Source organism: Cavia porcellus, unplaced genomic scaffold, assembly GCF_034190915.1.
Source record: "Cavia porcellus strain 051 isolate PalLab524CR breed Dunkin Hartley unplaced genomic scaffold, mCavPor4.1 scaffold_19, whole genome shotgun sequence".
Lineage (NCBI taxonomy): Eukaryota > Metazoa > Chordata > Mammalia > Rodentia > Caviidae > Cavia > Cavia porcellus.
In genome coordinates, this window is record NW_026947502.1 from 52,650,743 (window position 1) to 52,675,731 (window position 24,989).

The window sequence follows — 24,989 nt, forward strand, 5'->3', positions numbered from 1 at the left end:
GGCAAGATTCTCCCAGCCTTTGGTCCAGTTCATGTCACTGGTAGAAAAAGCTGCAGTCTTTCTCCTCTCAGTAACAAATGTCATTATCCCTGGAGCTACCCGCCTACACCTCCAGGTTTCCTCCCCACCCAGGTCCCCAGCCAGATGCTTCAGCCTTGAACCCTCCACCCCCTTCGTGGCACACAGGCCCTGGTTTCTACCATGTTGCTCTCTCCAAAGTCCTCTTCTTGCCACCATGGCTCCTTCCTAGTCTCTCAAATTGTCTCTCTGATTCTGGTCTCTTCCATTCTAATCCATCCCCGAAGCACTGCGACACAAGGGTCTTTAGAAACAAAGAATCCAGTGATAATGCTTCAGCATTTAATCCTTTCAGGAGCCTAAATCCCAACTATGATTCTGGACACAAAGGAAAATTCTCTAAGTCTCAGTGTTCCCATCTGCAAAGTGGGGCTAAAAATAGTTCCAAACTGAGAAGGTTTACTGTGAAGATTCAATGAGACAGTCAGGAAAAGACCTAGTAAAATGTCTACTGTGTACATAAACATTAGCTATTATTCTTATGTCTAACAGAATTGAGCTTGTTAGAGGAGAAAGTTTGGGTCCAGAGATGGAGCACCTCAGTCCACAGTCACACAGCTAGTAAGTGGTAGAACCAAAATTCATATGCAAAGAGTCTGACTCAGAGGCTTTGATTTTTAACTTCTAACTCATTAGGACCTTTTATTTTGAGTAAGGCTGCCTGTTAACTAGGAAGGGGTACAGATTTGACTGCAGCTAATTTAATTAAGTGTGTGTCTGCTCACTCAGCTTCTTCCCCAAATGCTTTGGCAGCTGCCGAACAGTAGGTGCCTGCGTTAGAGAACACGCGAAAAATCAGTCCTGCTCACCACTGAGACATGGAGAGGTCCGCAGATTTCTTACAAAGTTTTGGTTCAGACTTAGGCAAATCAACCTAAGAGGGTAAAATAGGAAGTAGGGTGTGGCAAAGCTGACTGAGAATATAAGCAGGACCTGTTAATTACAAGGTCCCAGGACAGCCCCAAATAATTCCCATGGTTCATGAGTTCCCTTATCCCTTCATTTCTCACCTTTTAAAAATTTCTTCCTTTTTTTAAAGACAGGGTCTTGCTATGTAGTTCGGGCTGATCTTAAACTCACAGTGTAGCCCAGGCTGACCTTGAACTCACAGCAGCTTCCTGTCGCAGCCTTCCATGAGCTGAGATTATAGGTGTGTGCCACATCAAATAAACCTTTGGCATCGTTTTTGGCTTCTCTCCTCCAGTTCTTTATTGGAGGCAAGAAGGGCCTGGACTAAGTTAACCGGTGAGCCATTTCTAAAAGAACTGCACAGTAACAAAGTCATAGCTCACCAAAGCTTGTAACAGCAGGTAGCCTGTGCACACCCAGCCCTGCAAAGCCAGCACTCGATGAGTGGATCCTTAGGAGCAGCTGGGCTCACTTCTAGTTAGATCCTTCTGAGAACACGTGTACGAACTTCCCCAACTGGAAACAAGAAGCTGGGGCACTTGTCCACAGACTTCTGCTCTCTGTTAGTGGCCATGATAGGGTCATCAGTCCCCACATTGTCAGGTTTCCTTCAATGATAGATGAGCAAACTCCAAGATGCAAAAGTCCTTAGGTTGAGAAGCTAGGAGACCTAGGCTGCAGAGCTGGGAACTGTCCACACGCTGAGAACCATATGCTGCACTGGCAGGCAGCTCAAAGGTGGGCAGAAGGTCTGGGACAGGGGTGACCTGCACTTAGCGAAATAAGCCCCTCTTAAAATCCTACATATACGAAGGTAAGCAAAAACCCAATCAAAGTGCCACGCCTTCCTCTGTGAATCAGAGGACAAGGTTAGCCAGTGTTAGGTAAGCTGATGATACTGCCCATGGACACCACACATTATGGAGCAGTACCTGTAGCTTTTTGAAACCAGGACAGAACAACACCACTCTTTTCCCAGAAGGCATTCAATCAATTTCAAGGTCTGTTACTATCATCACAAAAGACAACAGCTGATTCTGCAGTTAAAGGAAGATCGCCCAGTTTACAAACATCTATTCCTCCCCCAACAAAACTTGGACACCCCAAGTCTCAGGTACCTGCATGACACACAGAGACAGAACCGGGAAAATTATACCCCTGAGAAAATCCCTTTCCATCTGCACAAATGAACCAAAAGCCCATTCATAACCTCAAGTTCCAGATACTCCTGGGAATCAGTTATTGTTCCTAACAATGTCATCTTCCAACAATAGGCGTGGGCATCAAGTTAACCAGAGACCCAGTAATTTCCTTACACTGAGGACGTGTAAGGTGTCTCCCCTGAGAAAAGTTCAATTATCCCGGGTCTTATCCCCACATCAGATATGAAAACATTCCCAACAATCTCTCTTCTGATTCTGGACAGGCCAGGGCAGGGTAGGGACAGTCAGTAGAGGAAAGAAGAGTAAAGTGGAAGTGAGAGAACTAATAGAGGTCACATCACAAAAGGCCTCATCAGCCATGGGGAGGGTATTCTGGTTTATTCTAAGTCAGAAATGGGCTTTGAGTCATTGCAAGGGTTTGAGTGATGGGGCAACAAGATCTTATTTATGTTTAAAAAATGTCTTTTGTAGATGTTGTATTGGTAGTGCACTAAATGAGATAAGGACAGAAGCAGGGAAATTAATCAGGAGCAGTACCATATTGGGGAGGACCCACAGGAAAAGCCAGAGTGACTTAGACCAGAGCAGTGGCCATGGAAGTGGTAGAGTTTGCAACCTAGATATGTTAAAGAACAGAAATGGTAGGATTCACTGATGGAGAAGGTGAGAAGTGTGAAAGAAGGAGAATCTAGGCTGATTCTAGGCAGAGTTTTATTTGAATAAGTGACACTGTTGATAGACCATGGAAGGGGCAGAGCATGAGTTGGTTTTGTTCTGTGAAATGTGAAACATATGTGACATGTTCGGTGCAAATACCGAGTAGGTAGTTGTGCGTGCAGTTCAGGAGACGGTTCAGGAGGAAGATACCTTTACACGTGTATCTGGAGCATTTGTAGCATCTGCATCTATATTTGTATCTGCACCTACCAATGAAAGTTCTTCTAAATAAGATTTAAAACCAGAGACAGAGTGAAATCACCCACTGAACAGGCTTGGAGAGAGCAGAGAGCTACCCAAGGACTGAGCCTTGCAGGATCAAGAGGGCAGGGAAGGGAGAAGGAAAGGGAAAAGGAGGCTGGACAGGAGCTTCTGATAAAGCAGGAGGAAAGTAAGGAGAGGGTGACACTGAGGACACCAGGTTCAGAAAGCATCCAAGAAGTAACAAGTAATGGCACAAGTGCTGCTGAGAGGTCGCATGAGGGAAAGCGTCAGCCATAGCAAGTCCAGGTGACAGTGGCCAAAGCAGTGTTCGTGGAGTGCTAGTGTCACCTAAGATGGGAGTGGCTTGAGAGAGAAACTGGGGCATTGAGTAGAGACAACTCATCCAGAAGCTTCCACCAAAAAGGAAAAGAAAGAAGTGGGGAAGGAGCTATAAGGGAAGGCAGGACACGTGGAGTTTAATCTTTGTTTTCAGGGGGAAAGTATTAGCTGGGGTGCTCCTGAAAACGAGCTGGTGGTGAGAGAGAAATTGTTGCTGCAAGAGATGGTGGGGTGCTCACAAGGAGCCCAGTTTTCTCATGTTTAGAAACAAGAAAAATGGCAGCATAGAGAGCTCCCATCTGCAGCAGGGAGGGTGTGCATGGGTTGAGGCATAGGAAACCCTCTTGACTGCATTTTCTCAGGCCAGGTCATTAGCAAGAAAGAGGTTTGTCAGAGGAAGTCCTGGAGGAGGAGAGTGGTTAGGTTCCTTCAAGAGCTTCGGAATTTGGTTTTATAGATCAGATACAATCTGTAGTACAGAAAGAATGGTCATGAAGGAGAATCCTCCATACAGCTCCTTAGGAGAGGAAAGGCAGGACGGGCAGGCAGTCACTCAGCAGAGAACTTTGGTCAGTTAGGAGCCAGGACAGCAGACAGTAGTCAAGAGACAATAAGGTTTTCTCAGAAAAGAACGGCAAGGCACACTCAGCAGGCCCAGACTTTCAGGGGGCTCAAGAGTATAGGGCTGGACCCTGGCTGCCTGATGCCCAGCCAGGGGATGGTTCAGGAAGGGGAATGATGCTCAGAGTATCAGAGGCCTGTGGAAGAGAGAAGCTGGTGGGAGAGGGACTCCAGATTGTTTGGTTGCATATGGAAATTTGCTCCTGGACAAAGTTTAAGATTAGCCCTGAGATGAAGAGAGGCAGTCCATTTGCCAGAGACAATATGGTCTCAAGATATTAAGGCATCAAATGTAGAAACCAAAAAGGCATGATTGAGGCAAGGTCCCCTGGGTGTTATGCTTAGGGCTTTCAGGAGAGCTCAGGCCACATAGTTACAGACCTCCCTTCAGCCACGATGCCAACAACATCAGGCAGAGGGGTGAAGCTGGGCCTTAAGGTCCCCTCTGAAACTCCTGGCCCAGTGAAAAGTCTGAATTCAGAATTCTTCCAATTTTTAAAAGTTTTGGTATATACACTATATCCATATGATGGGACAGTTAGGTTCTGGGGTTACTCTTCATGGTCATCATGTAACATTTCTGCAACAAAACATAAAAACAGTAAGGCCCATTGCAGTTGGTGAGTTCAAATCATATTGGTTTTGCCAATTAACAATGAAAAAGCATTAAAGTTTGTCTTTTTATGTCAGAATTGCAAATAACAAAATGCAAACACATATGAGGAATCAGGAAAGGGGTGAGAGCAGAGAGTGTAGGGTATGATCTTCCCAGACACCTGGAATACAGGTCTAGAGAGAAGGACCAGAGAGGGGGTCCAATCTAGGATTGTGGACAGGAGTCTTGGTGTGATCAAGGGACTCTCCCAGAATTCTAAAGATCATATAATGATAATGCTTTATGTCTCTAAGTGATCTGCAAGTTCAAAGTCAGTGCTATTACTCTGGGGAAATCACTACTATAAATATACCAAGTATGAGGTAAATGAGGATCAAAGAAATTAAGGAGTAGACACAAACACACACAGCCACACTGAACATGTCTAGAGGGCAGGGTCCCTAGCCTGCTTGGCTAGTCAGTTTTGAATCCTAAGAAAATCACTCTGATCTTACACAGTGATCACATTCAATATAGCAGCTGTCAGCACAGCGTGGCTATGCTAATGCAGGGAGGCCTCACTGAGATATGTCTTCATAAGTGTAACCTACACACCAGCTTTGAAAGGGTGGTACAAAAAGAGGAAAAAATATCTTGATAATTTGTAATATTAATTGCATGTCGAAATGATAACATTTGGTTATATTATATTTAATAAAATACATTTGGAAGATAAATTTCACCTGCTTCTCTTTATTTTCCTTTTTAAATCTGCTTACTAGAAGTTTTAAAAGTACACCTGAGGCTTGCGTTTCTCTCCAGTGGCACTCGTGCAGAGAATACAAGAGGAGCTCAGGTGAAAGCTATTTTAGTATGAAAAGCACAGCTGGATAATCATTCATTCATTTTTCTCATTCAACAAAATGTCAAACATTGCCCTAAATCTTGGGTATGATGCTGAATGAATCCAATGATTTCACGTTCCTGATGTTTTTGGCAGAGGAACAGATCATAACGAAGCAACTCAACTAACAAATGCAATAATAAGAATTTATGATCATGTGCAAAGCAAACACAGGAGCATACTTTGGTGAGCTGATCCCCTGTGAGGGACATTTACGCTGATAGCTGAAAGATGGAAAGGAGTCAGTCATCTGAGATGTTTCACGAGGAGCATTCCCATCAGAAGGAGCGGTCACCCCAAAGGTCCTGGGACCGTCTCTAGAATGCTGTATTTGTGGGGAAATGTGGCTAAGGTCTTAGGAATATAGTAGCTATGTGAGTCCTTGTGGGCTAATACTGTGGAGTTTTAGCCTAAGTCCTGGGGAAAACAATGGAAGGATTTTAAGGAAAGTCATTGTGTGATCTGATTCAAGATTTAAGATTTATTTGACCACGTATTATAGGATCCCATTTATGTGAACTATTTAACAAAGGCAAACCTACACAGATCCAAAGTAGATGAGTGGTTCCTGAGGCTGGTGGGTGGAATCAGATGTGGATCAGCCGTGAAAGCGCAACAGGAATCTTACTAGGGCAACAGAAATATTCTAAAGCCAGAAAGTGGTGATCATCGTACAACTTGGTCCTTTGATTAAAAACCAGTGAAGCACTTAAGACAAGTGAGCTTAATAATGCACCAGTCATACTTCACTCAAGTTTTTTAAAAATAAACCAGGAGGCAAGAACTGCATAAAGCAGCCTGATAGCCCAGGCAGCACGGTCAGATTGGAACGTGGGCCATGGAGGTAGAAGGAATCTGACTGTGTCACCTGCTCACAGCAAGGGATGGGCAGACTTTTTCTGCAAAGGGCCAGCTAGCAAATACTGTAGGCTTTGGGGACCGTATGGTCTGTTGCAACTCCGATGCTCTGTAGTTGTGTCTTCAGTGCAGCCGCAAATATCCCTGATGCAGGGCATGACTATGGCCACATTTCAAGGAAACGTTATTAGTGGACACAGAAATCTGTTCTTGTCACTCTTACATGTCAACCAAACAGTCTTCTTTCATCTTGTATAGCCTTTTAAGACTATAAAAGCCTCCCAAGCTGCCAGGCCACATACACACGGGCAAAGGATTGGCTGGGGCTTCCTATTCCAGGCAGTTGCAGAAACTGAGCCGAGCCCCAGTCCCTTAGAAGACTTCCTCTGGTCTCACCCCGGGAGATGCTGGCCTCGCAGACCTGTAGGACAGGAAGGAATAGTCATCACCTGCTAACCCCCCCAGGGCTCCTTCAATACAGTAATTGCGCCTGGAAAGGTTTCCCATCCCATGCTGAATTGCGGCATTATCATTCTGTGCACAGATTTCATTCAGTTTATCACACAGGCATTTTTCTCTGATAGAGATGATCCTCTTTCATTGCCCAGAGTTTTGGGTAGGATTATTTCCCATCCCCCCACCCAGAGGATTTAAAGCGAAGTTATCAAGGCTTCCCCCACTCCCAGGCCTGTATCTTTCACCAAGAACTCATATAAACCCTGTGGCTCTGACCTACCTGCTAATCATTTGGGCTCTTTAAGTTCTTTGAAGTCATTCATCCCACTCAGGAAACAGGTGAGTCACATACGGTAGCTATTTTAAGCTCTTTGAATTTCCGCTCTTCCTGACAGCTGAGGGTTACATCTGCTCTCACTCCCAAGCTCTAGGCTCTGGGGTGCTTAGGGATATGAGAGCAGTTTCCATCACCAGGTGTCTACGCTGGGCTGAGTGAAGACTTTATGACCACAGTCTACTGCTTTCCATTTTCCCCTTTGTACTATTGATTGAGATCTTAATGCAATCACCAGTCAAGAAGATAGCTCGTCCTCACATCTGTGATAAAGAAAACACTGTCTTTAGTCTGAAGAATTAGAATGAGAACAAAGGAATGTTCTAGAAGTGACTGGTAGGGAGGCAAGTGCTAAAAATCTCCACTCCCTCAGTGGGTCACCCAAAGACTACCAGGGTCTTTGACTGCAAGCAGATAAGCTGCTGACTGCATGCCCTGTGGCCACCTGGTCCTCTGAGCCATGATTTCTTAAAGAGAAGGTTGCTTTGAGAACTCTTGGGTTACCATGTATACTATTGCAGGTATATCAGATGGCCAATTAATAATAGAGTCCTCACTTCCTTTGCTTTGCTGGGTATTTCTAAAAAGCAGAGAATCTCACTTTTCCGTGTTCATTCAGACTTCGGAGCTGGCTGCCCCAGTTTAAAATCCAGAAATGTCTCACAAGCCAGGAACCACCTAAGCTCCCCAATCTTCTGACTTTTAAGGTCACTGACCTGGGAGGTTGTGGAGCAAAGGGACCAGCATAAGGTGTGGAGAGAACCCAGCACTCACTGGAGCTGTAGGGACCAGGTGGGAGGTTTTCCTCCTGTCTGCATCCTGTGATTATTCTGAATCTGATAGGCATCTGTCAGCTACAGTGTGCAGTGAGAAAGGCAGGTTTACTTGTCAGGTTAAATGGTCAGCTGATTTGTGATCTTTGCTAATGGGAATTAACACAAATTTTAAATAAGACTCCAAAGGTTTAGTTCCAACCATTCTGGTTCCCAGTTCCAAAGCTGGTGCTAATAAAACACACCATGTTGTGAATTAATTTCGCAATGCCCTTGGGCAGACTCTTGTCTCATCGGTCACTCCTGCACTTCTCAGCCCTTCTTCTGGGAGTACAACTGGAGTTCTGACCCACTCTGCCCAATGAAATGCTTTGCAATAACCCATCTGTTCTTCAACATCAGATACTCCAGGGACACTGCAATGTTATTCTACACAATAGAAGAAAGTGAAAGGGGACACAGACATTTTTCTGGTATCTAGAAGACCACAGTTCAAATCCCACTCAAGAGTCATGTGGCCATAAGCTGATGGGCTTTACCCCTGATTCTCAGGACATTTTCTGTGTAACAGATTTGCCTGTGTCTCTGCCTAACAGGAAGCTGGTGCAGGTAAAATAATAGACACCATGCCCCAAAGCGGAGGGTTAACACGTGGCACTGCTGACCTAGTTCCCCTCTTCTATTATGTTCACTGCATGGGGCCCTGCAAAATGAGCTGACAAAATATAAATTAACAGAAGTGAAAGGTTTATTTTCTATGCTTATGGGAAACCTCACAGAAATGAAATGAAAATCTCCAAGAGGCAATCAGATTTGGAGGCTTAGCCACCAGTTTAACAAAAAGTCAATAAATTTGTGGGAAAAAGGTCCTGAGCCTCTGCAGGTGGTACATTGTGGGAAGGTGAATACATGGGGAAGCTAACAAAAGATAAGGATTATTTTATGCAGATTGGCTTGTTTGAGCCCAGGTTGATGCCAAATTTCTGTCTTCTTCAAGGCTGTGAAACTCCCCTGAGAGAAGGAGTTAATGACAGTCTTCACTTAGTAGAAATTTATGCACATAGGGGAAACTCAAAAGGCTTCTTTCCAATTCTATGGCCTTCAGCTCAAAATAATTCATGATCCAAAGTATCGAGTTTTGAGGTGACTTGTCTTGATTCCTTGGTACATTACTCTTGTCACTGTGTTAGATGGCATACTTCTCTGCAGGTGCCCTTGGAGCAACATTTTGCAATGTTTTGTAAATAACAGTAATAACCATGGGGATGCAGTGAAATAACTCAGTTTTAGGGAAAATTTTTGGACAGTCGATCCTATCCTTGCAGACTATAACTTTGAGGAATATAACTCTATCACATGGACAACATTATCTGGCTTGCCTGCTGGAATACCATCTTTTGTTAAGTATCGTCACTTTCATTTATTTGTTAAATAGTCAGATAGCTCATGCTCTGTGCCAGACACTGGTCACTGCATTTCACACATACAACATGCTTTAATCTTTGAGACAGCCTCAAGCGAGGACAAGAAGACACACAGTTTCAGCAACCTAGAAAGCTGGCTATGGCCAGAGTCACTAAGCAAACACAGAGATGATGCTTGCAACAATTATGCCAAAGATCCAACTGTGCCATACACCCAAAATCATTATTTTTTGAGTGAATGAAGCTCCAGTTAGACCTAGATCATAGTGACTAACACGCAAGATCCGAGTAAAGTTTACCTACTTCCCTGCCCTAAACAGAACCACAGTGCTCCAGGATTGCAAGAGAGGGAATCGAGGGAGACCAGAAATCCTCAGCTCTGTCATGAGGCCACATTTCGCCAGTATGTTTGTATAGCTGTAAAATTCTTCAGTAAAACTCTCTGACTCTGACTCTCTAGATGAGGGTTGTTTCAATTGAGACATATTAAAATATTGTTTACTGTCCATCTCATGTTAACATCGAACTGAGTACCTTTTGTTTATATTTACTAAATCCACCAGAGTTATCCCAGACATATGGTTTTAAACAATGGCCAAGAAGTAAAAACTGGCATGAAAATAAAATAGCTTTTTTCTCTACAAACAAAATCAATATGAATAGTCTCAGAATAATATTTTAGAGCATGTTATTATAATGAAGCAAGCATAAAACAGGAATTTGTATCCATTATGAAGACAGAGATAAATACTTTTTCCACTATAATTTATATTAATTCTTGCCATGGGCCTCTGCCATGGCATTGGGTCCTAGAATGGACACAGAAGAGGAAGGAGAAGAGGAGGAAAAAAGTAAGAAAAGATGAGAGAATGAGAAAGGATTTAAGTTTCCTGAGTCTGTACTTTATTCCAGAGACTGCACGGTACTACTTTACAACTTCTTTGAGTTTCAGAAAGCAGCTTCTGGACAGCCATGACTGTCTGTTCTACACCCACAGATCAGAAAACAGGCAATGTTTCCACTGTGACTGAGGCACCAAGGTGGGGAACCTTTGCACACCTTGACAGAGTACTTGCCCACGACCTCTTGCTAGAGAGAATGCCAAGTGCTGAACTCACCAGACTCTTTCTCTCTGTTTCTCTACTTCTCTATCGGTCTCCTCATCTTCTATAAGGATGTTGGACAGGCATCTATCTCTTTTAAATTACTCAGCAACTGAAAGGGCAAGTCAGCAATGAGTTCCTTCCTGTGTCAGCAGCCTGACAGTGATCCCTGCTGCTTTTGTTGGAAGGTGTCCTTCAAAATTCATGTGTTAGAAATTCAATCCCAGTGCAACAGCATCATTACAGGACATGGGAGAGGGTTCAGGAAAAGTAGTCATGAGAGCCCTGCTACAAAGACCAGATTAAAGCCTCTATAACAGACCTTTGGAGAGTGGGTGTGGCTCTCCTGACTTTCTACCTTGTGAGTTTTAGTAAAATGACCCACACCAGATGTTAGCACCTTGATCTTAGAATGTCCATGCTCCCTGAGGGTGAGAAATAAATGTATGTTCTTCATGAATTATTCACTCAATGGTAGTCTGTTAGGGCTTTGCAAAACTGACCAAGATGTCCAGTGTGAGAACTGAGAGTTACAGTGTGTTATAGGGTTACAGAGTTGTGTTGTGGAATCATTATCTTAAATCATCACTAAGATCTTGTGAGTTAAATTCTCTTATCACCACTTCCTAGATAATAAAAACTAAGATTCAGAGAGTAAATAGATTTATAAGAATAAGAAAACTCCAAGAAAACCTTTCTTCTTTCTTCTTTGTAAGGTCGATCTTTATCTAGGTTGGCATTTAGTAAAACACCAATGAGGTACACACAACCATTAAAAATCTTTTAAAATGTTTGATGATATCTCAAGAAAATCATACAAGTTGATTCTGTTCCTAATGGAGCAAAAGTTCTCCAAATGCAATTCACTATGCAGATGCAAAATTCCTGAAATATTTTCCCAAGCCCCGTGCACATTCTCTTCATTTTTCTTCCCCTCTTAAATTGCTTTCAAGATTTCTTTTGCATTCTAGCAAAAGAAATTTTGGCTCTTTCCAAGCAGGTCTGGACACCCAGTGTGTTAAATGGGTATTACACAAACACCTACGTGGATAGACTGCGTAGCTATCAAGCGGTAATTTGCATTGGACAACATTCTGTATTTCACAAATGTGCTCAGTGAATGCTCACTACTATTCTCATTAGTATCAGTTTTGCAGCTTTGACTACCACGCTGATTCTGCATAGCAAATGCCGGGGAAAGTTACTGACATGCAGAGCTGCAGAGATGGAAAAGCTTTGAAACACTCAGTGGTATTCGTACATTAAACATTTTCTGCTGTATGAGTGTTGTGATGCTGATTTGGAAGATATTGTCCATCCAGAGAGAAAACCCTAGAAGGAGACACTGATGGTCTCCATACATGCACACAACCCTGTCCCAGGTCCCAAGGTTGCATCCAGTCACACAGGACTGGGATGTCATCCTAGCACAGGCTCTAAGAGTGAACATGTAGCTTCCCACCAAAGTGCTTAAAAGTTGGTGCATCACATTCCACCTTTCTCCTTTCCACTGCCGCTATGACCTATGGCTGACACAGCTACTGGGCTGCTAGATGGAGATATACCAGAAGGCACCAGCCCCACTACAAGGGTCCCAAACGTGTAGAGCAGAGATTACAGTCGATATGGACTAAAATCTCAGCATATCCTAATCTGTTTTAATTAGTACAGATTTAATTAGTTTCCAGTTGTACAAAGGGTGGTCAAAACATACAGTGAATACTAAATGCTTTTAAAAACTTGCTTATAGTACTAAATATATCACCACTTATCACCTTTGGAATAGTCCCCATCAGTTCAAGCTCTCTTCTCCCATAATTCTTGCCGCTTTCTGAAGCAGTGCTGGAAATCCTCATCACGTCTTTATGAGATGTGATCATGTCTTTATGTGCTGTGGAGTGCCAACCAGCTGAAAGGCCTGTACAAACACGGCAGCCTGCCTTGTCTGTCTTATTCACTGAATCCAGCACGGTGTGGCTTCTGGCTCTTCCCCAAAGTTAAAATGGTCATGAAACATAAATGTTTTGAATCAATTCAGGACTCTGTGACTTACAGATACTCATGAAGGGAGACGTCCAGAACTGCTTCAGAAAATGGTGGCATGATGGGAAAAGTATAGTCAAAGTGAGGGGAGGCGCAGAGGAGGAAGGGCAATGTGCTTTTACTGTAAGATTTCAAAAAGAAATAGATATTCACTGTATTTTTATCATACCTTGTAATTTGATGACTTCCTATGTAGTGTTCTCAAGGGATATTCTTCATCAGCGTGCTTAATTATCCAGCCCGTCTCCTCCAGTTCTTGCCTGTTTGCTTCCAGGTGGCGGGGGGCATCACGACATGCCACACTTCCTGCTGCACAGTCCTCTTGGGAGGCTGTGTGTGGCCCTGGCATGTGTCCTGTCCCTTGGGAACACAGGTGCATCTGTTCAGCTCCGTAAGTATCTCTTCCACACATGTAATTTTGGATACTCATTGTTTCTTAATGATCTTGAACCAGGGGTAGAGCTCAGTGGCACAAGTGCCTACCTGGCAAGAGCAAAGACCTGAGTTCAGTTTCAGGTACAAAAAAAAAAGAAAGGAAAGAAAAGAATCTCACTAGTCAACATTTCAACCCAGAATCGGAAATGATTTTTATCAAGATGGCAATCATAAATTCCATGTCTGCTTTTATCTCTTGACTTTTTGTGATAGTTTCAATCATGCCACAGAACTTTCTACAGTTCCATTGTTACCATGCTTGCCCAAACCTGTCCTCCCTGAACCACTGAGGAAGGTCCTAAACAGCTCTATGTTTATTGTTTATTCACAATCCACTCACCATCAGCCTTGATAACCTCCCCTCATTATGTCACTTCATTGTGTTCTCCACACAGCTCTGTCCCCCAGAGTTACTCAGTCACTACTTTCCTTTGGGATGAGCTCCTGAGACTTAACCGCTCCATGGGACCTGCTTCCCTTGCTTACACCAGCTCCTACAAATGTCCACTCCTTCTTTCTTATCCAGCCTTCCTCCAGGTCCTTATATGTGAATGGCAGGCCTAGGATAAGGCTGGTCTCCATGCATCAGGATCCCTCAGGTAGCTAAATCCTTCCCAAATACTGTTCATCCTCACAGTGGCAGTGCAGCAGCCCCTTTCAGGGAAGGCTTCTAGACTGTTGAGATGAGATTAGGGTCCATGTTCTTATCCTCAGTCCCCATCTTGTTAAGCAAGTATTCAGCATTATCTGTATTTTATCATTCCACTCTGCTTTATGTCTGTCTCCTCAATACACACAACTTCTAGCAGATTCTGTCTCTAGTGTCGCTCTGGTTCTTCAGTGAGTACTAAATGAGTAATGATTGAAAGAATCAGCAAGCTAAAGGAAAATTTTGAACAAATCATATCAGAATTCCAGGTCATAATTTTCTCATCTATAAAAGGTCATTTGAATTAAATTTTCTGTGACTTTATGTTCGGATAACACCTCCTCTGATGAAACCCATTTTACTTTAGTGTCTGCCAGTAAAAGAGAAGCCAAGAAAGAAAAAGAAATTAATTTCCTGCCGACTGGTATAGCAGGTAAATGAGCAGTGATTTCCCATAGCTCTTTCTGTTCTTGGGCAAATTCCTTGACTCCTGTGATCCCTACCATCTCCTGTCATAAGCAGAGCCTCTAACGCTCTGACAATCCTAGTAATGGTTCTGTGAGCTGCTTATTTATGGCTTATTGAATACTTGGATTCACAGGATCTTATTAAATTCACTTAGACCGTGACAGTCCTTCAGTGATACAATATATTACAGTGGAAAATACTGTTGTTTGCCATCATCACCTTTGTGACAACTTCATCTTTCTTTGTTTTTCCTTTTTCGATGATATGAGGTCAGCAGTGCTATAACAGAGTGAGCATCTTGTAACATAAAGGACAGAGGAGTCAGGGACTACGTTTACATTTTGTTGTTATCTTTTTGAATGTCCTTCTTTTTGAAAGTGTAGAATTTGATCTTTATTTTCTAAATTTTATTTTTCATGGGACATCCACATTATTCAAATGGCAAAAGATGTAAGAGCATATAATGTAAACATACCCCAACTCAATCAGCCACATCCCTTGCCCTGAGAGTACCAATTGTGCCAATATATTTAAGTAGGATAATTCCCCATAAATCTTTACTGTTTGAGATTCCAATTTTCTTCCCTTTAAATGTAGATAATTCCTAAACTATTAGTGCTAAATGATAAATGGTGATAAAATATTAACCATGGAGAAGTATAATGAGGATCAGGTACTTTCTATTTTAAAGATCTTTTTATTTATAAATAGAACGATGAATTTAGGTAACCAGCAATTTATTTGAAAAAGGTTTATCTATAATGTCTCATTGAGAAGTAGGTTTTTAAGATGTGTATAGTTTGAACTTCAAAGATTGTTACCAAGTCCACCCAAGAACTTGTAATTTTAAACAGGGGGTGGCAGAAATAGTTTCTCTTTGATAAAGAGACTATTCAAGACTGATGCTTGGTCAGAAAGACTGATCTGTGTCCAGCACTGCAGCTGGAAAGAACAAGAATCACAAAAGCCCAGCACCCTGCAGCTGGAGGTCTGGAATGCAGGTCAGCCTGACTGTCACCTGCTGTGGGGACTCTGCTGCCAGGGCAAGCACCCAGCAAGGCCAAGGGTACCAGCCTCAAATCACAGAGCAGCTGATTCAAGGTGGATGGAGAGGTATAGTGCCACTCACAGTGCCAGGTGGAGCAGGGCATCCCTGAGCCACAGCACAGATTGCTGGACAGTTTGGGGCCAGTTTCATAATTCATGTGTGTCACAACCTGCCTCTTGATGTGACACAACCTCTCTGCCTCCAGCAGCCTTACTGTGGGTTAGGGGAGTCACGGCCCCCACCTGCCTATGATCTGAGAATTTCTGACATTTAATCAAGAACCCTGATATCTTATAAAATGTCAAGCTGAGTTAAGCAGGCAACAGTTGATCTGGTTCCAGTTTCAACGGGGTGCTTGAAAAGCAGTACATGTACAGATAAAGAGAATGCAGCACATATTTCCACACAGACAATGAAATAAGATTCAGTCTTAGAATGAAGAAAATTCTACCTTTTGCAGCAGCGTGGAGGATATCACGCTAACTGCAGCAGCTCTGTGCTGCAAGCCAGCATGATCTCAAGCATGCTATATGTCCAGAGCGTCCAGGGCATAGATACAGCAAGTATAAAGATGTCCACCAGGATGTATGTGGAGGAAATGGAGAATTTGTTGCTCAACAGGTAAAGTTTTGGTTTTGCAAGATGAACAAGTTTTAGAGATGCGCTGGAGAGCGTGGTGCCTAGAGTGAAGAGCACCGTGTTGTGTGCAGATCTTATATTAAGTGTTCTTAACACAGTAATTGACGTGAAAGCAAGTGAAAATCAGGAGAAAGTAACAGAGAAGGAGTGTGGTGACAGCTTTGTTCAGTTTTCCATCAGCCATGAGCCCGAGGCAGGCCTGAGACACATCTCTTAACTTTTCTCAGTCCTGGTTTCCTGTGCCTTCAAAGGAGCATTGGACAAGATGAGTTTTGAGGATGTGAGTTGTGGGAGCAGCACTTCCAGAATTTCATTTGACTGATGAGGACTTTTGTTCCAGTGCCTGGAATCAAAGGTGTTAAGAAGCAAAAAGATGGGGCTGCCCTTGGTCCAACAGGTAAGTCACCAAGCCCTGAACTCTGATTTATTCTGGAACATTCAGTGCGCTGTTCAGACTCTCCATACCTTGGTCCTTCCTTTTATAAAATGTCTACAGAACTCCTCTCTCCATCTGAATGCAAACAAATCTAGTCACTGCAGCAGTGATGGCTGTAGGTGCAGCATGATTGTACATCCTCCAGTTTGAGGTAGCTGATCTCAGCAAGAGGCCTTCTCCACCAGATAGGCTAGTGACCTGCGCTGCTGCATGTGCTCACTTCGCCTGCTCTTCTAAGTGCTGATGCTCCTCACCTGTCATTCTCCATGAATTTCTTCCTGCCAAAGCTACAGAATGCAAAGCTCTGTGTGGAGACTAGATCACTTCTGATTAACTTGTTCACACCCAACTTCTGGTGTATTGCTACCCTCAGTGAGTATCTGTTGAATGGATAGATGGATGGATGGATGGATGAATGGATGGATGGATGGAATACTTTTGATATTTTAAAATTGCCTCTGGAATTTTCTCATTTGATAGCTTGAAATTTGCCAACTGTGGTAGGTGAGGGGCCTGAGGATCTGGAAGGGTGATTCCTCTAGTTCCTGGATGCAGATTCTGAGCCTGTGGTTACAACTATGGAGTTGTACAAAGTTACCTGAGTTGCTTCTTTGGTCTGAGCCGCTGTTTCCCAACCAAGTGAAGGACTTGGACAGATTAGAGCTTCTGTACTGCAGTCAGCTTTCACAACTAGTACAGTGTGGGTGTCAAGGGTTCACCGAGTCCAAGGAGCTCAGGTGAGGTGAGGTGAGGCCTGAGCTCAGGAGGACCCTGGAACTGCCTTCCTTGGCATTCCCCAGTGAGCCTACACTGCTGAACCCCAGAGCCTCCAAAGCTTTCCCAACTCCCAGAGCTCAGGTTGACTTGCATTCCCCTCATGGAAACTTTTGCCTTCCCAGGATCTGTCCTTAAAGAAGAGTGGAAGGAGAAGGGGCTGGCGTTTCTTGCTTCCACAGGTGAGTCTCCAGCTTAGCATCTTCCCACAGCATAGGGGATGGGCTGCCAAGCAAGTTCACCCACTGTCCTGGGCATTCATTCCCAAGCCCCTCATGGGAATGACACCATCTCCCAAATTATTATCTGAACAAAAGCAAAACAGTTTAAAATGCTTGTAAAAAAAAAATGCAGAGAGGAGCACCAGCTGCTCTTTCCACCTGCTCACCTGTTTTTTCCAGCTCTTCAAGAAGCAGCTGGGAGGAAGAAGGTCTTCACCCAACAGTGTCTCCACCCAAGGCTGCACTCTACCAATACCTGGGGAGACTCTGTTCTTTCAAACTGCTGTTTGAGTCATAGCCTGAGCCTGTTAAACCTGGATCTCTTAGAGGATGGAGCCCACACACTGAAATTGTAGAATTTTTAAAAACTCTGCCCATGAGATGTCAATGTGAGGCAGGGTATTGCTTCTACTTTCAGAGCCTTGGAGAAATCCCACGATGCCTTGTGGCTTCCCACCAACCAATCTCCAGTCTTCCCAAATTCAGAGATACAACAATCACTGAAATAAGTGCTTTCTTTGTCAGTCTGTGTGCCCTTGGTGGCGGCCTCCTGGGCTCCTGATAGGAACTGCTTTTTGTCTTAGCGTTCTTGTGCTTGACACTTGGTACATGTTCTACATATATCCAAGGGGCAAGTTTATCAGCCTAAAGTTTGTGGAAAGACCTCTTCCAATGCTGTCCTTCAATCTCTTTCAGAGCTGCCCGCAAGGTCTGTTGACCTGTCAGCACTTAACCTGACAGATGTTGTAAACAGGATGCTGAGCAGAGCTTTAAAAGGTAACCATCTGTGCCACAGCAGGTGGTAAGGATGACACCACCTGGAAACTGAGTAGGGGGTATTCAAGCTCAAGTGCACACCTCATTCTCCCAAAGAGCTCAGGTAACACAGAGCCAGGATTCTGCCCAGTGTATGGCTTTAAGGTCTCTATAAAGCTATTCCCAGGACCTGAGGCACAATGGGCCATGGGGTGACTTGTATGTATCAAAACCCAAGCTTCAACCCCTGTACTCCTTCCTCATGTGGTATAAAATTATTCAAATAAAAGTTACTATAGATGTTCATGACAATTCAGGCTCCTAAACCCACCCATCTTCCTAGATTAGATTCCCACCAACCTCCAAAACTGTGAAGACGTGAGTTTCTATGAGCCACCAGCCTTGGGAAACTAAGACCCCCAGGAAACTAAGACACCTTCTTGAGCTTCTGGGTAGAACATCTGGCCAAGCGAAGCATGTGGTCTGGGTTTGGTTTGCTTTTGTATTTCTGATTTCAGTTTGTTTGTATTTTTCTTATCTGTAACTTCTGTGATTTGGGTGTTGATTTTTGTCACATGTTGATGATACTGTTGATGACTGTGACCTGCTTATTTGCTTGCTTGCAGCATCGTTGTTTGCTGCTTCTCAGCAGGCAGATGTGGTGTTCATTCTCTTCACTTTCTTTGGACAGAGAGCAGGCGGTTCTTCTCCCTGCTGAGCATCACCTCCTACAGCTCCTTTGCCTTCCACAAGGTTTCCCTGGCCATCTACAACAGTGAGCAGGGGCTGCCTCTTCCTCACAGCGACAGTGGCGGGCGAGGGGCCGTAGGGTGGCCGGGGGGTCAGGATCCTGTGCAAGGCCTTTTTCTTCATAGTTTCTAATCTGAAGACAGTGGACCCAGCCAAATTCCCCACAAGGTTCTGCTACTGTCTCAACAATCGGACCAATGACCTGTCAGGTAGGTGCAGCCAGCCGTGAGCCTCACAGTGTTTCCAACTCACCTGTGCCCTTTTATATATATACATATTCAGTTTTCATAGGAAAATACAGTGATGTCTACTGTGCTTAGATGTGTGTACATTCACTGACCCAGAAAGTCTCTTTTTTGGTGTTGTCATAGAGGAATAGTTTCCTGTGCACCAAAGGAAGGAAAAAAATGTTCACACAGCATTTTAAAATCAGGAAAGAGCTAAATATCTGCTAGAAGGAGAACAGTCTGCTGTATGAGTAGTGACAAAAATAGATCGTGAATGTTGAAATTTTTAGAAAACTTTTAAGTGAAAGACACATTGCCATCAGTTCCCCTCAGTGCCTCCCCTTTGCTTCCAACACAGGCAGCCCACAGTGCTGTCTCTCTCTGAAGCATTTCAGGAGGCTCTCTTTCATGAATGTGTTTATTCGTGGTTTTATGACTGTCTAGATGTCCTGAATCAACTTGAAATGTTTGCCTTTTCCTGGTAATTTTGACTTTGGGGAAGATAGGGCCCCTATTTTTGAGTGGAAGAATGTGGATTTGAGAAGACTTGTATTATCAGGACTTTTTCTCAGTAAGAGTGAATTCATGTGTTACTTATATAATTAAAATTTCAAATATTACATGTTCCTTTTATTTAGAGGATTCTGAAAAGTAATAATAAAAGTTACTCTCTAGCCATGAATTCATCCTTCACCAACCCTCCTTTCAGCCCCTGTGGGATCTTATTCTGAGCAGTTCACACACAACCCTAATGGCAAGAAACTGAGGTTCCGGAGGAGGGGATGGAAAGTTAAGAAGTAAACTGCAAATACACAGGGACTAATCACCTGACCATGGGTAAAACACAGGAGGAAAGGGGAAAAGAACTGAGATGGTGGGGAAGGCTTCCATGAGTTGAGCAGTAGGGAAATCTCTAAGGAAATGAGCGTTTGTCTCCCGGAAGGAGGGGCCATCACTGTGGTTCCTGGAGCAGTGCTGCAGGCAGGCAGATGAGCCAAGGAAGAACCATGAGAAATGAAATCAAGAGAGGGTAGTCTACAGCCCAGATCACATGCAAGTTCACGGTCCATTGCAAGTATTTTAATTTTCACTCTGTCTAACAAGGAAGCCATAGTGATTATTTGGACAGAGGAGCAACAAGAGTTCAGCCACATGCATAAAAGGATTCCTCTGACAACTTATAAAAGAGTAAATTGGAAGGAAAGCAAAGGTCAAATGCAACCAGAACCTCCACATTTTTCTGCACTTAACCAAATAGTAAAGCGTTTTCTATGGCGTTACAAGCTTTGTAAGAATCTGCAATGGGTATGTAATCTATGAATGCAAACATTTTCTAGCATGCTGCTGTCATGCTTCTGAGTAGATTCTAGAATGTTTATAATGTAAATAATCCTGCACATCTTTGCATATGAAACTCTACCTTCTTTCAGGTGCTTTTATGAAGATAAATTATTCAAAGTGGAATTTCTGAAACAAACACTGAAAAGTTTAAAGATCGTAATGACTAATACTTACTATAGTATCAGTACGATTTACCAGACTGTTTACTTGGTATCTATTATCTTTCTAAAGGCACCCTGAAAATCTTATCAATAGAATAGTTTTGAGAGGAAGAAAAATCTTCATAATTACATCTTTCTCACCATCTCATTAACTCCTGCTAGGGGCCAAGCTTTGTGCAAGTTAAACCCTCCTCCAAAGTGTAAAAGATGAAAATAAAAGTCACATCTACCTTGGGAAAGTTTATAGGTCTACTCCATGAGACAGAACATATTTCTACATCATTGAAACAGCTATTAGAAAATAATTCATCCTAATGACCATTATCCATGTGTGAGATCGCTTGTCATGTCTCTGGTAAAGCATAGTGATGTCCCCACAACTTAATACGGAGCAACACACTTGCTGTTAGTCCCTTTTCAGATTTGTACAGTGAGATCCTGCACATTTGAGCACTACTCAGAACAACTGAGAAAGATGCCTTTATGGATGATCTTCAGGTCTGGATTATTTTCTTTTAAATATTCTCAATTTTAACATGTAGTCCTTAAAATGTATATTTCCACATATTCTCCTTTTTCCCTTAAATTAAATGGTTTACACTTTCTTGATTTTTAAAAAGCAGTGTCATCAAAGTGCTATGCAACTTGGACAAGTGTAACCAAAAATTCCAACATACTTTGTGTTCCAGCATCCATACCTACTCACTCTTTGGTGAACACTGTACAGGACTATATGAACCAATCCTACCTATTCAACCCTCCTGCCAAAAATCTACTTTTCCAACTTTCCTATCTACTCCAAATCTCTCACCACCTATGCTTGATACACAACAATACACTTTAGACGATAGGCAGGGATTCCACAAGCAGGGTGGCTTCAGGAAGTGGAGGTTCATAGGTGAAGTGTAGCCTGACTCTGAAAGTTTGATGTGCTACCCTCAAGCTTCAACTGCAAGGGCAGGGTGCAGAGAACTGGAAGCCCTGCCCATCTGCTGTAAACACAGGGCATTGAAGTTGCTAACATTTTTCCTTTCATATTCTCTTGTATTGAACTTAGTACCATACATGCCACTTAGTACCATGCATGCCACCTGCAAAGCATGTTTGAAAACGTAGTTATTATATTAAATCACACGTGACTAATTCTTAGTAGAGGAATTTGAGAGTGTATGTCAAAAAATGGTCCATTCTAATATGTATAAGCAGATGTCATTTACATGAATTTATGGTAGTCATTAAAAGAATTTGTCTATTTAATTTGTCTCCCAGTGATGAAAATATAACTTATTTCTGATATTTTACACTGACGTGATGAGCATCTATGAGTAAAATCAGTACGAGTGCTCGCCCAATTATCTTCATAAGATAAAGCTCTCAAAAGAGAATTGTTGGCAGACAGGCAAACAATTTTGTGGTGATTCAATCTGTTAAATTTTTTTCTAGAAACCATTCACAAATCTACACTTTTATAACAAAGTTTGAATGCATCTATTTTCCCATACTGTTGCCAACACTGGATATTAAGAGATAGCCTTAAATCACTACCAGTTGGATTGGCAAAAAATAGAAAGGTTTTCCTTCACTTCTACTTATACATGAAGATGAATGGAAATAATTCATTTATGTGCATTAGTAGTAAGTTAAATAGATTCATAAAAACAAAGAATAACTTTTTAAAATTTTTATTTTAAAGAGAATAAAGCCAAGCAGAATAAAGCCAATCTAAACAAACCCATATAAGTGACACAGGACTTCAAAACAGATAATAAGAAATCAACCATGGTTATCATAATCCCCCTTGTCTTCAAAATAACGGCAGATACCTTCAGACATAGTAAAAGTCAAGCAAAACAGAACAAAATAAAACCAATAAAAACAAAACAATGAATATGGTAAAGGACATCAAAACAAGATAATAGTAACTCCAAAATGGCTACCATAATATATCTTGGTATCTTTGAAATAACTACCATGCCATCACATATAATAAAGTTAAACAAAACAAAACAAAGAATAAAACCCAACCCAACAAAATAATGAAAATGATACAGGACTTCACAGTGGCTACTCTCTTCAGAGGGAGACCCCCCACTGCAGAGTAAAGAAGAAACAGCCTGTGCTGTGATGAACTTTTCATCTCAGCAAAGTGGAAGTCTGACCTGGACTGCCCCTCCCCCAGGGCATGGCAATCACCACTTTACTCCTTACTGCTTCTGACTCAGTTTCTCTTTGATGAAAGAAGGGGTTTGCTGCGCATAGTGGGATAATTCTATAGATGCAAACTTTCTGCATATATGTGACCCTGTTTATTACAGAGAACGATAACAAAATGAGTTTCAAGAAAGAGGTGGAAACATAAACTAGATGTGGGCCTCCTATCCACAGGCATCAGCAGCCCTGCCATGGATCTGCCTGATTTTTTCACATCAAGAAGTTGATTTTTCTTGCCATTTCCATGTTGTAGATCCACTGGCAGGTTTCTTAGGTTTCCCGCTGTCAGTGGCAGTAAGGCTTCTTATAGTAGCTTCATCACTTAATGTCCTCAATGAGCCCATCCGTGGTAAGGATTCTATATAAACACAGGCAATGAGGTTAGAAGCATGGGCTCATTACTATGTTTCCAGTTTCACAAATGATCAGAAATCAACTGACCAAAACAATTGTTGTTTATAAAAATTACAGTGGGGAATGGTGACAATATAAACTGTCTACAGAGGCCCGAATAAGAATTTGCAGGGAAATTAAAAAGCAATTACTGAAAAAAAAATGACGTCTTGCTAGGAAGCTGGATAGAGAACCTCTCCGGGAAAAAAGCCCAGATGCTAGAATCTGATAACATGGAGAGGACCAGAGGATTGGAGAATGATTCTCACTAACCCAGGAGGAAACTGAAAGAAAAATAAAATTAAAAAGTGGAAGGAAAAGCGTGGGTGGAGGGCTGAACCCAACATGCTCACTGAGGCCCATTCACACTGTGCTGGGTGTGCCGTGGAGTCAGACGATTGAAGATTGCACCAAAGTCGTGGCTGCTGATAACAGGAATTGGTGAGTCCTAGGCCCTTGGTGGGAGGATGTGGCACAGTGTGGAGTGGAGCCAATGTAGAGAGCTTTATTGGCTCTCAGTGAGTGCTGGAAATTGGGTCCTCTGACATGGGAGGCTGACTGGAAGACATCTTGGAGTAGGGCAGAGCCTGGTGCCATGGTGGCATCAGTCAACTGCCCCTGGCCCAGAGAGGATTGGTGGGAACAGCTTGGGCTGAACCACACTGCTGTCAGGAACCAATAGCTAGGGGCAAAATTGTTCCAACCCTGTGATATCCACCACAGCACAGCATAAAGTGCTGAAGGCACTTGCAGGTTGACTGCCTCAAAGGGGAGGGGCCAACCTGCAGCGTCCCTGTGTGCCACCTGATACACTTGAATATCAGCAAACTGGAGAGAGCAGCAAGCCCCCAGCCAGCACGCTTTAGAAAAACTGTAAGTAATACAGAGACAGCCTGAGACCTCCTCCACACACCTGTCTGAAAGAAACCAGAAACATGATAAGGGCAAAAGATAAGACAAAACCTCCAGCAGCAGACCCTGGGCAAATAATCCCAGAGGAGGTAAATACAGAAGAGAACCAGTCCAGTGATCATGCAATGTTAGCCACAATATCAGCAGACATAAAGAAACAAACTCGTGACTTCATACATGAGTTAAAACTGAAATTCTAACCCAAGTGAGACAAGAAATAAAAAGGTCAATTAAAGAAATCTAAGCCCCTTTCAAGAAAACACAGAGGCAAGAAAGGAGGAACCCAGAAAAGGAAGAAAAACCTTTGGTGAAGAATATAAACAAAATCTAGAATACATGAAACAGATCCAAAGAGACTACTAGGAAACTAAAAACTCCATTGAAAGCTGGCAAAGTGCGTTGACAGAAACAAAAGTTAGCCTTTCAAAACTTGAAGAGAGATTTATGATGTATGATCATGAAAGAAAAGATCTATTAAAAATAACAAGGAACCAAGAAATAACAATTCAAAGGCTAGAAAATGACAAGAGGATCTATAACTTAAGAATAAAAAACATAAGCAAAGAAACAGGAGTAACCACAAATGAATTACAAAGACTATTCACAGAAATAATTAAGGAAAAATTTCCAAGCATAGGAAAAAGAAATGATATCCAGATAAAAGAGGCATACAGAACTCCAGCCAACTACAACCAAAACCAATCTGCACCCAGACATATAATAATCAAGATTCCAGAAATCCACCAAAAGAATAGAATAGTAAAAGCAGCCAGAGAAAAGAAGCAGCTCACCTACAAAGGATAAATCATCAAAATAATAACAGACTAATCAGCACAAACTATTAAACTGAGAAGAGCCAGGGGGAAAATAGTCCAAGCCCTGAAAGAAAATAATCTCCAATCAAGACTGATGTACCCTGAAAATCTCTCTCTCAAAATTAATGGAGAAACAAGATGTTTCCAAGACAAAGAGGAACTTTGGGCATTCATGGCCACCAACCCAACCCTATGGAAAATACTGAAGGATATTCTAGAGAGAGAAAGAGAA

General features: G+C 42.6%; 1 protein-coding gene across 1 annotated transcript in view; it reads left to right on the top strand.

Moving 5' to 3' along the window:
* Nucleotides 1-12,815: 12,815 nt before the first annotated feature.
* The window catches only part of Hhla1 (HHLA1 neighbor of OC90), a 39,731-nt gene continuing 27,557 nt past the window's right edge, over nt 12,816-24,989 (top strand). Inside the window, exons 1-6 of the mRNA XM_013149921.2 lie at nt 12,816-12,894; nt 13,973-14,038; nt 17,096-17,152; nt 17,888-17,968; nt 18,639-18,722; nt 18,823-18,906. Of these exons, the coding sequence (XP_013005375.2) occupies nt 12,816-12,894; nt 13,973-14,038; nt 17,096-17,152; nt 17,888-17,968; nt 18,639-18,722; nt 18,823-18,906 (451 nt within the window). The remainder of the gene's footprint in view (nt 12,895-13,972; nt 14,039-17,095; nt 17,153-17,887; nt 17,969-18,638; nt 18,723-18,822; nt 18,907-24,989) is intronic.